Below are 14,309 nucleotides of genomic sequence, written 5' to 3'. Positions count from 1 at the left end.
GTACGTTATGCCCAAGGGGGAATATAAGGTTTTTATAGAAAGATTTGTCGTAGACACTTCACAAAGGACTCAAAAAGGAGACACTTTATATGGAAGGGGTCGTCGTAGAAACTTCAAAGGGGGCTCATTCAATTGGAAATCAAGAGTTCTAGTGTCATTTTTAAGAGTGAAAATTGATCGGAGGGCAACTAGCCCCCCCCCAAGCCCTTTTTCTCCTAATATATTTGATAAAAAATTTGAGGTAGCCATTTTGTGAAAAATAGTTCAAAGAGCATATGACAAAAACTCCTTTACGTATGACCGTTTCGTTAAAAATAGTTCAAAGGTCAGATAAGAAAAACTCCTGGGTCGACAAAACTCGCCAGGGCCCGGGGCAGGCGTTGTAAGTATTGCTCTGGGGGAATATATGGTTCTTATGGAAGGTATGCTTGTATAAACTTCGGAGAGGGCTCATATGATTGGAAATTGAAAGTTCTCGTTCGCTTTTAATAAGTGAACGAGAAGTTCTAAGTAAAGAATGATGTTGACACAATGTATTATTTATTATTCTTTTTCCTTTAGACCCAAAAACTTCCTTTGACACCCAAAACGAACAGAAATTACAATAAATGACCGAGTCAAACTCAAAACGAGCAGAAATTAACATGAGTTGGGCTACAAACCCCTAAGCCTTCCCAAGGCCAAAACATAATTTGCACTTTAATGAAAAGAATACAAATGAATGTGCATCGTCAGTTTAATATACATATACTGATATTTAGTTATCAAAATGTTAATATTATATGATTTATTAAACTTGTAAAAGTAAAAACATTAGTATTTTTTTAGTAAAGTGCAAATTATGTTCTGGCCTTGGGAAGGCCTAGGGGTGTTGAGCCCAACTCATGTTAATTTCTGCTGGTTTTGAGTTTGACTCGGTTATTTATTGTAATTTCTGTTCGTTTTTGGTTTCATTTATTTATCGATGCTGATTTGTGGTAGTTTCAAGCTTGGTAGATTATTTTATTTTATTTTTGCTCATTTTTTGTTTAATGGAGTTCTTTACTTTTCTTTGAAAAACTTATCTTGTGGAAAAAGTTTTTTTAATTAATTAAGAGTCAAAATGGATCGGTGGGCAACTAGCCCACATCTCCACGCCCTATTTTCCTCAAACCCAACCGATAAAAACTTTGAGAGAGCCATTTTTTTTCAAAATGGCTCAATAACAAAAACTCCGGTGTTAGCCGTATGTGGTTCTTATGAAAGGGATACTCGTATAAACCTCAAAGAGAGTTCATTTGAATGGATATTAATAGTAACAGTTCATTTTCTCTGAGTGAAAAAAGATCGGAGGGCAACTAGCCACTCTCGCCCTCCACGCCTTTGGGTTTATCAGACGGATAAACCCATCCGACAAAAATTTGAGGTGACCATTTTGTTAAAAATAGTTCAACCATCAGATATTAAAACTCCGGGGTCAACAAAACCCCCTAGGGCCCAGGGACAGTTGTTGTAAGTTATACTCTGGGGATACATATGGTTCTTATAGAAGGGATGCTCGTATGAACTTCAGAGAGGGCTTATTTGGTTGAAAATAGAAAGTTCTAGTTCACTTTTAAAGAGTCAAAAGAGACCGAAGGTTAATTAGCCCTCCCCACGCCCTTTTTCCCCAAACCCATCGGAGAAAAATTTTGAGATAGCTATTTTTTGAAAAATAGTTCAAGCATCAGATAATAAAAACTCCGATGTTGACACAAACCCATTTTTTCACTTTGGTATTTTTACTTTGATACCAGTTTTGATACTTTGATGAATATTTGATTTTTTTTTAAGTTTGATTTTGAAATAAGTAATTTTTAAATACTTGAAACTTTTTGCAATTAAAAACGAACATAAAATTTAATTTAAAAAAAATTCCGATAAGAAAAATAAAGGCCATTTTAAACTTAAGATCAGCAGATACAAATACCATTTAAAGTTCAAATTAAAAACGACCAGAAATTAATATTAGAGATTAAATGAAACCTAAAACGAACAGAAATTAAATTAAAAAGCATAGCAAAAAACAACAAGTACATAGCAAAAAAAAACAACAAGTAAAAATATAAATGAATAAATTGATCTTAAAGCGAGTAATGCCTAAGTATTGAATATGAAAATCAAGCTTAAAACAAAAAAAAGATTTTCTTATTGAAGTGTAAATGAAACTTAAAAAGAAAATAAATTAAATAAACAATCATACAATAGATATTAATGTAAATTAATAAATAAATCATAAAACGAGTGAAACTTAAATTGAATATACAAATCAAGCTGAAACGAACAAAAATCACTACAAAAAAGAGTTTGGGTATCTCCTCCTTCTCTCACTGTAAAAGTCTAAAACCTACTGCGTCGTTGGCGCTTTACTGAAAACTATACGCGTCTTGAACAGTCTTGGAAAGTATAAAGAACATCAAATTGAGTATTTGATTTATAATAATGTTAATTGTTGAAAGATCCATCAGTTCAAAAATTTATTTCACTGTAATTTTATTTTTATTTTCAATTCTGTAAGAACTGGAAAAGAAAATATTTGTAATATAATTCGTTTTCAGTCAAGCGCCAATGACGCAGTAGGCTTTTGATGTTTATTTATAGTTAAGGAAGGAAGCAGTATCCAAACACATGTTTGTAGTGAAACTATATTCGTCTTGAACAACTTTAAAAAGAGCTAATAAATTAAACCGAGTATTTGATGTAGAATGATATTAATTGCTGAAAGCTCATCAGTTCAAAATGTTACTACAATTTTAATGTTTATTTTCAATATGAAGTACAAAAGAAAATATTTGTCATAAAATTGGTTTTCAGTAAAGCGCCAATGACGTAGTAGGTTTTAGGCTTTTACATTGAGAGAAAGAGGTGATACCCAAACTCTTGTCTGTAGTGATTTTTGTTCGTTTCAAGCTTGATTTGAATATTCAATTTAAGTTTCACTCGTTTTAAGATTTATTTATTAATTTACGTTAATGCTGGGATAGGGATATACAATGTGTAGAATTTTACATTTTTGCAGAAGAAAGATCACGGATGCGTGTTTATTCTTATTATTGTTTTCCCCAGAGGTGATTGTATCAAACTAATATTTGTAGGAGATCGGGATATGGTGTATTCTAATGGATATTAAAAGTTTTAGTGCCCTTTTTAAGTGACTAAAAAGAGTGGAGGGCAACTAGCCTAACCCCCACAGTCCCTTTTTACTCAAAGTCATCCGATAAAAATTTTGAGATTGCAATTTGGCTCAGCATAGTTGAAAGATCCAATAGCTATAATAGTTTCTGCCCGTCAGGTAGTTTTTCAGTAGTTTTTCAGTAGGCTCCAGTAGACTTTCAGTAGGAGTAGGCTCCAATAGTTTTTCACTAGCCCAGTTGTATATTTTAAGAAGTGAAAAAAAAAACGTCGTGAATTTTTGTGACAAAGAAACAAGACTAAAACTAAGCTAAAACTAACTAACATTAATTTAATATAGAATAATAATAAATAATATAGCTTTTCAAACAGTTCGTGGTAACAAACTGTAAGTAAGGAGTGACTCGGCTCAATAGTAACCGAAACTCTAAGAAACAGAATTTGGTATCAAATTTGCCTCAAAAGAATATTTGAGAGAAAATTTGCCTGATATTTGGAAAAGAGGAAAACACCCCCCAAAAGCCAAGGAATCATAATGAAAATCACGCCATCAGATTTAGCGTGTCAGAGAACTCTACCGTAGAGGTTTCAAGCTCCTGTATGCAAAGTGTAGAATTTTGCAATTTTTGCCAGAAGAAAGATCGCGGTCGCGTGTTCATTTTTATTACTTTTTTCCAGGAGTGATCGTATCGTGTTAGTATTCCTAGGAGATCGAGAGAGGGTGCATTTGAATGAAAAAAAGATTAGAAATTAAAGTCTTTTTCATTTAGGATGAGCAAGATTACGGGCATTATTCGAAAAACGGTCAGAAACTAAATTAAAAAAAACAAGATTTTTCAACCGAAAGCAAGGAGTAACATTGAAACTCAAACGAACAGAAATTTTTCCGTTTATGAAGGGGTTACCCCCCTCAATACCTTGATCTTTACGCTAAATTCTGACTGTTTGATCCTAATTTTTTAAGAACGAATTCTGAATCACAAAGGTCTTTTAATCAGAATAGCAAGTTTTTTTAAAAGTGCTAAATACTTTAGCGTGAAGAGCAAGGTGTCGAGGAATGGGGCAACCCCTTCATATACGGAATAATTTCTGTTCATTTTGAGTTTTAATGTTGCTTCTTACTTTTAATTGAAAAAAAAACCTGTTTTCTTCTTATTTAATCTCTAGATAAACTATTGCATAAGCTTGTTGAAAGTGGCACAATTGCAAAAGGTAAATTTTAAAGGCTGATAAGTAACTGCTGTAGACAATTATAAATATTTAACCATTTTGCAGATGTATCTTGAATTAATAATTAAGAAAATAGGTAAATAAAAGATCAGATGATTCTCTTCCCCACTCCGCTTACGTTGGGAGGAGAGTTAATTGGGAGGAGGCAAGAGCAGATCCAGGATTGTTTTTAGGGGGGAGCAAAATAGGTTGATCAGATAAACTTGCTTTAGGAACAAGTTTAATTAACGCAATATTGCTTTAATTAAGTAAATTACACTACTTTAGACTTTGTTAGGGGGCGCGCGCCCCCTTCGCCCCCTGGATCCGCCACTGGAAGGAGGGCAAGAGAGCCATGGGTCCCCTAGTTTTTTGTTTCCTCTAAGAATTAGAAAAATTCCTTACTGAGGGTTGTTTTCACTGTAAAATGTGTTTTTTTATATTTTATTGGGAAATTTACAAAATGACAAATTTTGCCTCCGTAGACTTTGAGTTTTTTTTTGTGGGGTTATTTTTAATGACAAATGCTTTTTGCTTTACAATACCTTAAAAACCGAAAGAAAATTGATTCCAAATTCTTTTCATTTTGATTAAATTTTGCTAGTTTTCTTTCTTCTTTCATGATGTTGAATATATAAGTTTTGTTTCCTATCTTTGCTGCTCTTTTTGTAGTTAGTAATTATGATCACCTACGCAGGGAAGTAATTCCATTTGTTATTCGCTCCCTGCAATCTTACATGAGCTTTGCAAAGGAGGATGGCATCCTTAACTTTTTTTTTCTTTTTTCTATCAGATTGATTGATTGAAATATCGAGGAATTGTCGCTTTGATAACAAAAATTGAATACTTCTTAAGACTGTAGAAGAACCATATAATGAAAATTCAAAACGCATAATAGACAAATGCCTTAAGACTGAAATATTTATTTGACGATTAATTGAAAAATTAATTTAAAAAAAAATCTAAAATTAACAAGATCTACTAAAATAGAGGTATTGCTCCTAATTTCTTCCTATATCCGGCAAATCTAATTTGAAAAAGTGTTATACTATGTTTATTCAATTTTATTCAACTTCATCCCGAATCTTAAAAGCTGTTAGATTGTCCTTGGACAAAATGATTGTCCTTGTCGGTCAACGGTCTAGGGACAGACGAAAAGCAGGTCGTCCCTGAATGTGGTGGGATGATTTCGTAAGGAAAGATTTAAGGGAAATGGGAACTTCTTGGGAGGGTGTAAAGAGGAAGGCTTTGAATAGATTCGGATGGAGGAGGAGCGTGTGTGCTGTATTAGCCTCAGGCGGCTAGGTGCTGCACTGAGCTGTTAGTAGCAGTAGTAGTGGTAGTAGTACTAGTAGTTAGTAGTAGTAGTCTATATCCCCCTTACTCTATATCCCCCTTACTCTATTTGTTAGTATAAATTACTGTTTTATTTTTGAAAACGCTTTACTTCAAGATTTGAACAAACTGAGCAGACTTCTTTACTCCTACTGAAGTAAATATGCCTCTACATACAAAAAATTAATACAATGTTTTTTCGAAAATGTGTGATGTACTCTTTTGGTTCGGCCTCCAAAAAATGGAAAATTCCAAGGGATTTACATGCATAAAAACTGCCAGACAATGCTAAAACGGATGCCTCAACCTAATTTTCTGAATAATTCTGTAAAATTATTACAGTGGAAATTTTTATTGGTGAGGCCCCTAGTATTTTTTGTCCTCCTTACCCCAATACTTGTCCTTAAACTAGTAAAAATATCTACAGTAAACGAATATCAGTCCCTTATCATCATCACACAAATCCGCCTAAGGTCACCACAGCGTCACACGCTCCTCCTCCTTCCCGCTTTGTTAGGGCTTAAGATTTAGTCCCTCCAATAAATTTCCTTGGACATCAGTTCCAACTCTGCCTCCAAAGGTGCCCGAGAAACCAATAAGGAGCCACCAACCCTTCTTTCAATTTGCTGACGCGATGATGTTCTTTCATTCAGGTTGGAAAGTGGTGTGGAGGTTTCCTGAATTGTTTCGTCAGATGTGCTTAGGGTTTTTCTTCACCTGGCTTTTCGATAGAATTCCTTTGGCTGCCAATGTGGTAATCACGCTCTTTTGCTTCTAAAAGCTATATTTTCTACTACTACAAGTCCTGCTTCTTTTTAAGTCTTTTCATGCTTATTACTCTTCCTTATTCTTTTCTTTTTTAATTTATTTTTAGTTAGTAATTTCTCTCTTCTTAATTAATAATTTATTTTCAATTTCATTTTAGTTAATAGTTTGTTTTTAGTTCATTAAGCTTTTCTTTTTCTTAAGCTTTTCCAATTTCCCAATCTACTTTCTTAGACCTTTTCTTAGATCTTTTTTACTTCTTCACAAAACATGGAAGACGTACTGCTTTTTGTTTTGCAGAACTGTTATCCTAGTCTGTTGAAATCACTTACTTTTCACTAGTAACAAATATACTATATTTATGTCCCTTGGCCCAGCCATTTTCCAAATAAGCTTCATCATATTGCAGGAGAACGAACTTCTGATCCCAAGAAGGATGATAATTGTTGATGTTTAGTAGTCGCTGAAAAAAGTATTCTATCAATTAAATTTTCAAAGAAATTAAAGAAAACTAATATTTAATCATACTGATATCAATGTATTTAATTACATGAAACTTTTTAATAACTCTTTCTATATCATAATAAACAGCAGCGTTATGTCTCAAAAATTAAATTGTCCTAAATACTAGGGTTGCTGTAGTCTCCTCCAGCCTCCCCTACCCTTTACCCTTAAAATTTTATGTATGTCCTGTTGAGAACTGCAAAGAGAACAGCATTTGTCTATTGCCTTAAAAAACTTGCATTGAATTTAAACTGCTAAAAGTGTAATTTACATGAAAACCGTTGTGTTGCTACACATTGACATCAATATATTTAATTACATGGAACTTTTTGAGGACTAAATTTTTTTTCAATAACTGTTTCTACATTAAAATAAACAGAAACGTTATGTCTAAAAAATAAATTGTCCTAAATGCTAGGGCTGCTACAGCTTCCCTCACTCTTGGGAGAAGCTCTCCGCAGCTTTCCACAATGTTACTCTTCACTGTTCTATAAGTTTTTGGTTTCTGTAAGTTATTGGTTTTATAAACTAAAATTAAAAAACATCAAATTTTTTATAGTGAGGTAATGCATAAGAAACATTTTAATATGAACTTGATTAGGTGGTAATACCACCTAATGTCTTATGATTGGTATTAGTATCATAAGAAAATAAAGGTATTCTTGATCTCGAACTGAGACATCGAAATGGAATTGGGATCTGAATCAGAATCGTATAGCATTTCAGCATTAGGATTTAATACTAATACTGGAACTAATGCTGATATGTTACCAGTATCTCAAAAAAGAAAAGTAATCGTGGAATCAAATCGAGATATCGAGGTGGAATCAGGATTTGAATCAGAATCGGAAAGTATTTCAGCATTAGGATTAGCATAATTATAAAGTATTATAGATAATTGTTATCAATATCACAAAAAACATAAGTATTATTAGAATCAAATCGAGACAACGAGGGGGAATCAGAATTTGAATCAGAATTGGAAAGTATTTTAGCAGTAGGATTAGCACAATTATAAAGTATTATCGATAATTATTATCAATATCATAAAAAAAGATAAGTATTATTAGAATTGAATCGAGACATCGAAGTGGAATCAGGATTAGAATCAGAATCGGATAGTGTTTTAGTATAGTATTAGAACAATTATAAAATATTATAATTGCTATCAGTATCACAAAAAGAAGCAATTACTATTGGAACAGAATCGAGGCACCGAGGTGGAATCAGGAATAGAATCAGAACCGGAAAGTATTTCAGTATTAGGATCAGAACAATTATATAGTCTTATATTGTTATCAATATCAGAAAAAACAAAAGTATTATTGGAATCGAATCGAGACATCGAGGTGAAATCAGAATTAGAATCAGAAAGTATTTCAGTATTAGGATTAGAATAATTAAAAAGTATTATTATTGTTATAGATATAACAAAAAATAAATATTCTTGGAATCGGATAACAATTAAAAAATGTTATAGTTATTATAAATATCATAGGCAGGGCAATCACGATGCCTAAGTAAAGAACGATGTTGGCACAATTTATTTTTTTTCTTTTGGTTCTAGACCAGGGCACTTCGTATCGAAAAAGTAGTCGTAGGAACTTTAAAAAGGGCTCATTCAGTTGGAAATTGGAGTGGCTAGTGCCCTTTTAAATAGTCGAAAGTGATTGGAAGGCAACTAACACCCCATCCATGCCCACCATTTCCCCAAACACATCCAATCAAAATTTTGAGATAGCCATTTGCTTCCCTGTAGTTGATTTCTAGATAGAAATTATGTTTTAAGGAGGACACTCCCCCCCACCCAGCCCTCACGGCAAGGGTTGTAAGTTATGTCCTGGGGGTATATAAGGTTTTCATAGAAAGCGTTGTCGTAGAAGCTTCAAAAGGGGCTCATTCGTTTGGAAATAAAATGGCTAGTGCCCTTTTTAATAGTCGAAAGTGATTGGAAGGCAACAAACACCCCTTCCACGCGCACCATTTATCCAGAAACATCCAATAAAAATTTTGAGATAGCCATTTTCTTCAACGTAGTTGAAAGTTTTGGAAATTAGGTCTTTGCCAGTGTTGTCGTAGAAATTTCAAAAAGGACTCATTCAATTGGGAATTGAGAGGGCTAGTGCCCTTATTGATAGTCAAAAGCGATCGGAGTGCGAATTCTCCCCCCCCCCCCCCAATGCCCATCATTTCCCCAAATACTTCTGATCAACATTTTGATATAGCGATTTTATTGAACCTAGTTGAAGAGTCCGAAAATTATTTTATTGAGTATGACAAACCCCAACAGCCCTCAGATCTAAGGTTATAAGTTATGCCCTGGGGGCATATAATGTCATATAGAAAGTGTTGTCGTAAAAACTTCAAAAAGGGTTCTTTCGATTAGAAATTGAGAGGGTTATTGTCATTTTTAGTAGTCGAAAGTAATCAGAAGGAGAATTGCCTCCCCAACGCCCATCATTTCGGTATTTTGGTATTGCCATTTTGTTCAACGTAGTTGAAATGTCTGGAAATTATGTCTTTGAGGATGACAACCCTTCCCCCATAGCCCTCATGACAAGGGTCGTAAGTTATGCCCTTGGGGCATATTAAGTTTTTTTAAAAGTTTTGTCGTAGAAGCTTCAAAAAGGGCGATTCAATTGGAAATTGAGAGGACTAGTGCCTTTTTATTCGTCGAAAATTGTCAGAGGGCAAATGCCTCCCTCCACGCCTATTATTTTTCCAAACACTTTCATTCAAAATTCTGATATAGCCATTTTGTTAAGCCTGTCAGAAAGGTCTGGAAATTATGTATTTGAAAAATAAAAATTCCCCCAGCCCTCAGGGTAAGGGTTGTAAGTTGTGCCCTGGGGACACATAGGGTTCTTATAGAAAATTTGGTCATATAAGCTTCAAAGGGAACTCATTGGATTGTTGATAATACGCTCTAGTGATGTTTTTAAGAGTCACAGTCATCAGAGTGCAGCTACCCTCTCAACCCTACACACACGTCATATTGCCCCGAAATGTTTCTAATAGAAATTTTGAGATAAGCACTCTATTCAAAATAGTCTAAATATCATATAACAAGGCTTTTAGGGTTGAAACAAAACCGATAGATTAGGGGCAAGGGTTGTAAGTTAGGCCCAGGGAGTATTAAATGTTTTTATGGAAGAGATGGTTGTTTAACTTCAGAAGAGGCTCAGTCTTTCTCACTGAAAAAGACTATGCCATTATAAAACGAACTAATCAAAAAAAACTTTTTGCACAAAATAAGTTTTTTCAAAAAAAAAAAGAACTCCATTAAACCAAAACTGAACAAAAATAGAATCAAATAATCTACCAAGCATACAACTACCATAAATCATTATCAATAAATAAATCAAACCCAAATCAAACAGAAATTAAAATGAGTCGAACTCAAAACGTGCAGAAATTAATCTGAGTAGGGTTCTAAGCCCTATGCTTTCTAAAAGCCAGAATATAATTTGTACTTTACTGAAAACTTTCTTTTAAATGTTTTCAATTATTAGTTTAAGAAAAAAAAATTAATTAAGATTTTTAAAGAAATAAATATCAGCATATGTATATTAAACCGACAATCCACATTTTTTTCAGTAAACTCATTTGATTTTTTTTCAGTAAAGTATAAATTATATTCTGGCTTTTAGAAAGCATAGGGTTTCCAAAACTTTTAACTTCGTTGAACAAAATGCCCATCTAAAATTTTTTATTGAATGTGTTTGGGGAAAAGGTAGGCGTGAGAGGGGGTTAGTTGTCCTCCAATCACTGTCGACTAGTAAAAAGGGCACTATCCCTTAGAATTTCCAATCGAATGACCCTTTTTCAAGTTTCTACGACAAAGCTTTCAATAAAAACCTTATATGCCCCCAGGGCATAATTTTTAACCCTTGCCCGGATGGCTCTGAGGGAGAGGGGTTGTCATCCTCAAAGAACTAATTTCAAGAACTTACAACTACGTTGAACAAAATGGCTATCTCAAAATTTTGATTGAATGTGTTTGGATACATGGTGGGCGTGAGAGGGGGGTTAGTAGCCCTCCAATCACTTTCGGCTATTAAAAATGGCACTAGCCCTTTGAATTTCCAATCGAATGAGCCCTTTTTCAAGTTTCTACGACAAACCTTTCAATGAAAACCTTATATGCCCCCAGGGTATAACTTATAACCCTTGCCCTGAATACTGTGGGGGGAGTGTCCTGCTCAAAGGTGAAATTTCCAGAACCTTCAACTACGTTAAACAAAAGGTCTATCTCAAAATTTTGATTGGATGTGTTTGGGGAAATGTTGGGTGTGGATGTGGTGGGTGTGTCCTTCCAATCACTTTCGACTATTAAAAGGGCACTAGCCATTTCAATTTCCAATAAAATGAGCCCTTTTTGAAGCTTCTACGACAACGCTTTTTATGAAAAACCTTATATGCTCCCAGGGCATAACTTACAACCCTTGCCCTAAGGAATGTGGGGAGTAGGGGGGGGGGTTGTCATCCTCAAAGACCTAATTTGCAGAACTTTCAATTACGTTGAAGAAAACAGTAGAAAACGGTTGAAGAAAAAAGTATAAATTATATTCTGGCTTTTAGAAAGCATAGGGTTTCCAAAACTCTTAACTTCGTTGAACAAAATGCCCATCTCAAAATTTTTATTGGATGTGTTTGGGGAAAAGGTGGACGTGAGAGGGGGGTTAGTTACCCTCCAGTCACTTTTGACTATTAAAAAGGGCACTATCTCTTTGAATTTCCAATCGAATGAGCCTTTTTTGAAGTTTCTGCGACAACCCTTTATCTAAAAACCTTATATGCCCCCAAGGCATAACCTAAAGCCCTTGCCCTGAGGGCTGTGGGGGATTTTCCTCCTCAAAAACGTAATTTCTATGTGGAAATCAATTACGCTGAACAAAATGGCTATCTCAAAATTTTTATAGGATGTGTTTTGGGAAATGGTGGGCGTGGAAGGGGTGTTAGTTGCCTTCCGACCATTTTCGACTATTAAAAAGGGAACAAGCCACTACAATTTTCAATTGAATGAGCCCTTTTCGAAGTTTCTACGACAATTTCTTCAATACAAAGTGCCCTGGTATGAAAAAAATAATAATAATACATTGTGCCAACATCATTCTTTACTTGGGCAGCGTGATTGCGCTGCCTATGAAAGGTGTACGTCTTAGACCTTGTTAAACCAGATCCATGCATGTATTTTCAATCTGTTGAATTGAAAGGCCCGAAATTAGGCTATTAAGCACGTCTCTCTTCAGCCCCCATCCCCTCCCAACTTATTTTTACGGAGAATAGCATTTAAAGGGTAATAAGCTTGCTTACAAAAATAAAGAAAAAGGTAAGAGTTCAGTGGGATAGGCTAGTGAATATAAGGAAAGGCAAACAGAAAGGAGAAAAGTGAAGGTAAAGGTAAAAATTTTTTTTTTTTTTCTTAAGAAAGTAAAAAAAAATGAAAAAGTTTTTATAATTAGAAATCGAGATGTTTTTATTTAAAAAAGGAATAAAAAATGATAAAGAAAGAAGTATTAAAAGTAGGATAAACATAAAGTTTTAAAGAGATTTGAAAAGTATTGCCAGTAGGATAATGATAATGTTTTAATGAGGATTGAGCAGCCAAAGGGGAAATGAAAGATGAGTAATGAGGGTAAAGGAAATGAAGTAGGAAGATAATGAAATATTCTACCTATTGGTTTTTATTTGTAAAGGTGGAGTATTTCATTTCTTTCTTACTTTATCTATTTATTTTTTTTTATTCTTATTTTGGGGGACGGAGGTAAAAGTAAATTATATATCGGTGAAATAGAGGTTGATGAAAAGATTATGAAATATTTAATTTAAGGTCACGGTGGAAGGGGTGCCCTAAGGGGGAAGGGCAGCCTGAGATATCGGATGAACCTAAACGGTATAAGAAAATTGAAATGTAGTATACCTCTATTTTTATACCCTGGTATATTTTGGAATGCTCAATTTTTATATAATATTAATAAATTAAATTTTTTGAAGATGTTATCAAACAGTTCGTGGTAACGAACTGTAAGTAAGGAACGACCCGGCTCAATGGTAACCGAAACTCTAAAAACCTGGATTTTGATACCAATAGATACATCAAAAGAATCAGATTTTAATGCTAATTTCAAATATATAAGTTTCATTAAGTTTGATCTTACCCATCAAAAGTTACGTGCCTGAGAAAATTTGGCTGATTTTACACCATCATATTCAGCGTATCAGAGAACCCTACTGTAGAGTTTTCAAGCACCTATCTACAAAAATGTGGAATTTTCCTTTTTTTGCCAGAAGAAAGATCGCGGATGCGTGTTTATTTGTTTGTTTTTTTTTTTGTTTTTTTTTCCCCAGGGGTGATCGTATCGACCCAGTGGTCCTAGAATATCGTGGGAGGGCTCATTGGAACGGAAATTAAGTTCTAGTGCACTTTTTAAGTGACCAAAAAAATGGAGGGCAACTAGGCCCCCTCCCGCGCTCATTTTTTTCACAAAGTCACCCGATCAAAACTTTGAGATATCCATTTTGTTCAGCATGGTCGAAAATATGATAAAAATGTCTTTTAGGATGACTTGATCCCCCAAAGTCCCCAGGGGAGGGCTGAAAGTTATGAACTTTACTCAATGTTAACATATAGTATTGGTTATTGGGAAGTATACAGACTTTTTCAGAGGAGATTTTTGTGGGTTAGGGGGGGTAAGGAGAGGGGGGGGGGCTATAGGGCAGGATCTTTCCATGAAGGACGTTTTCATGGGGGAAGGGACATTGCTATGAAGGGGGCGCCGGATTTCCCAGCATTATTAAAGAGAAAGATCAGGAATTAAATAAAAAAAAACAAGTTTTTCAACTGATCAACTGATTGTGATTAAGAGGTCATTTTTAAAGAACTGGAAAAAAAATTCGAACTATAGTTTAAAGAGCAGGGTATTGACTAGGGGGCGAACCCCCTAATATACGTGTTAAAAATTTATGAATATAGAAGTTCGTTACGTAAGTTAATTCTAAGTTACGTATATTTATTACTAATAAAAACGTTCGTAAATAAAATTAAACAAGTTTCGAGAAAGCCATTTAACCAAATATAATATGCAAATTTTGTTTTAATTATTCATGTACGGTGAGCCAAAATCAAAACCTGCATTAATTCGAAAACGTTCAAAAATTAAATAAAAAAAACAAGTTTTTTTAACTGAAAGTAAGGAGCAACGTTAAAACTTACAACGAACAGAAATTATTCCGTATATGAAAAGGGGGCTGTCCCCTCCACAACACCTCGCTCTTTACGCTAAAATTTGACTTTCTCACAACTTTATTTTTTTAAACAATAAAAAAAATTTAGCGTAAAGAGC

At 34.2% G+C, this 14,309-nt stretch overlaps 1 protein-coding gene across 3 annotated transcripts in view; it reads right to left on the bottom strand.

Moving 5' to 3' along the window:
* The window catches only part of LOC148947145 (inactive dipeptidyl peptidase 10-like), a 225,322-nt gene that overhangs the window by 154,507 nt on the left and 56,506 nt on the right, over nt 1-14,309 (bottom strand). For all 3 annotated transcript variants that reach the window (XM_089097283.1, XM_089097282.1, XM_089097284.1), the window contains exon 4: nt 6,792-6,922. In XM_089097283.1, coding sequence (XP_088953409.1) covers nt 6,792-6,922 — 131 coding nt within the window. The remainder of the gene's footprint in view (nt 1-6,791; nt 6,923-14,309) is intronic.

The sequence above is a fragment of the Artemia sp. Qi Xiang Cuo genome, chromosome 11 (assembly GCF_049724085.1).
Source record: "Artemia sp. Qi Xiang Cuo chromosome 11, ASM4972408v1, whole genome shotgun sequence".
In the NCBI taxonomy this organism is placed as follows: Eukaryota; Metazoa; Arthropoda; class Branchiopoda; order Anostraca; family Artemiidae; genus Artemia; species Artemia sp. Qi Xiang Cuo.
The sequence above is the reverse complement of the archived record's forward strand: the minus strand, read 5'-3'. Positions and strand labels throughout refer to the sequence as shown.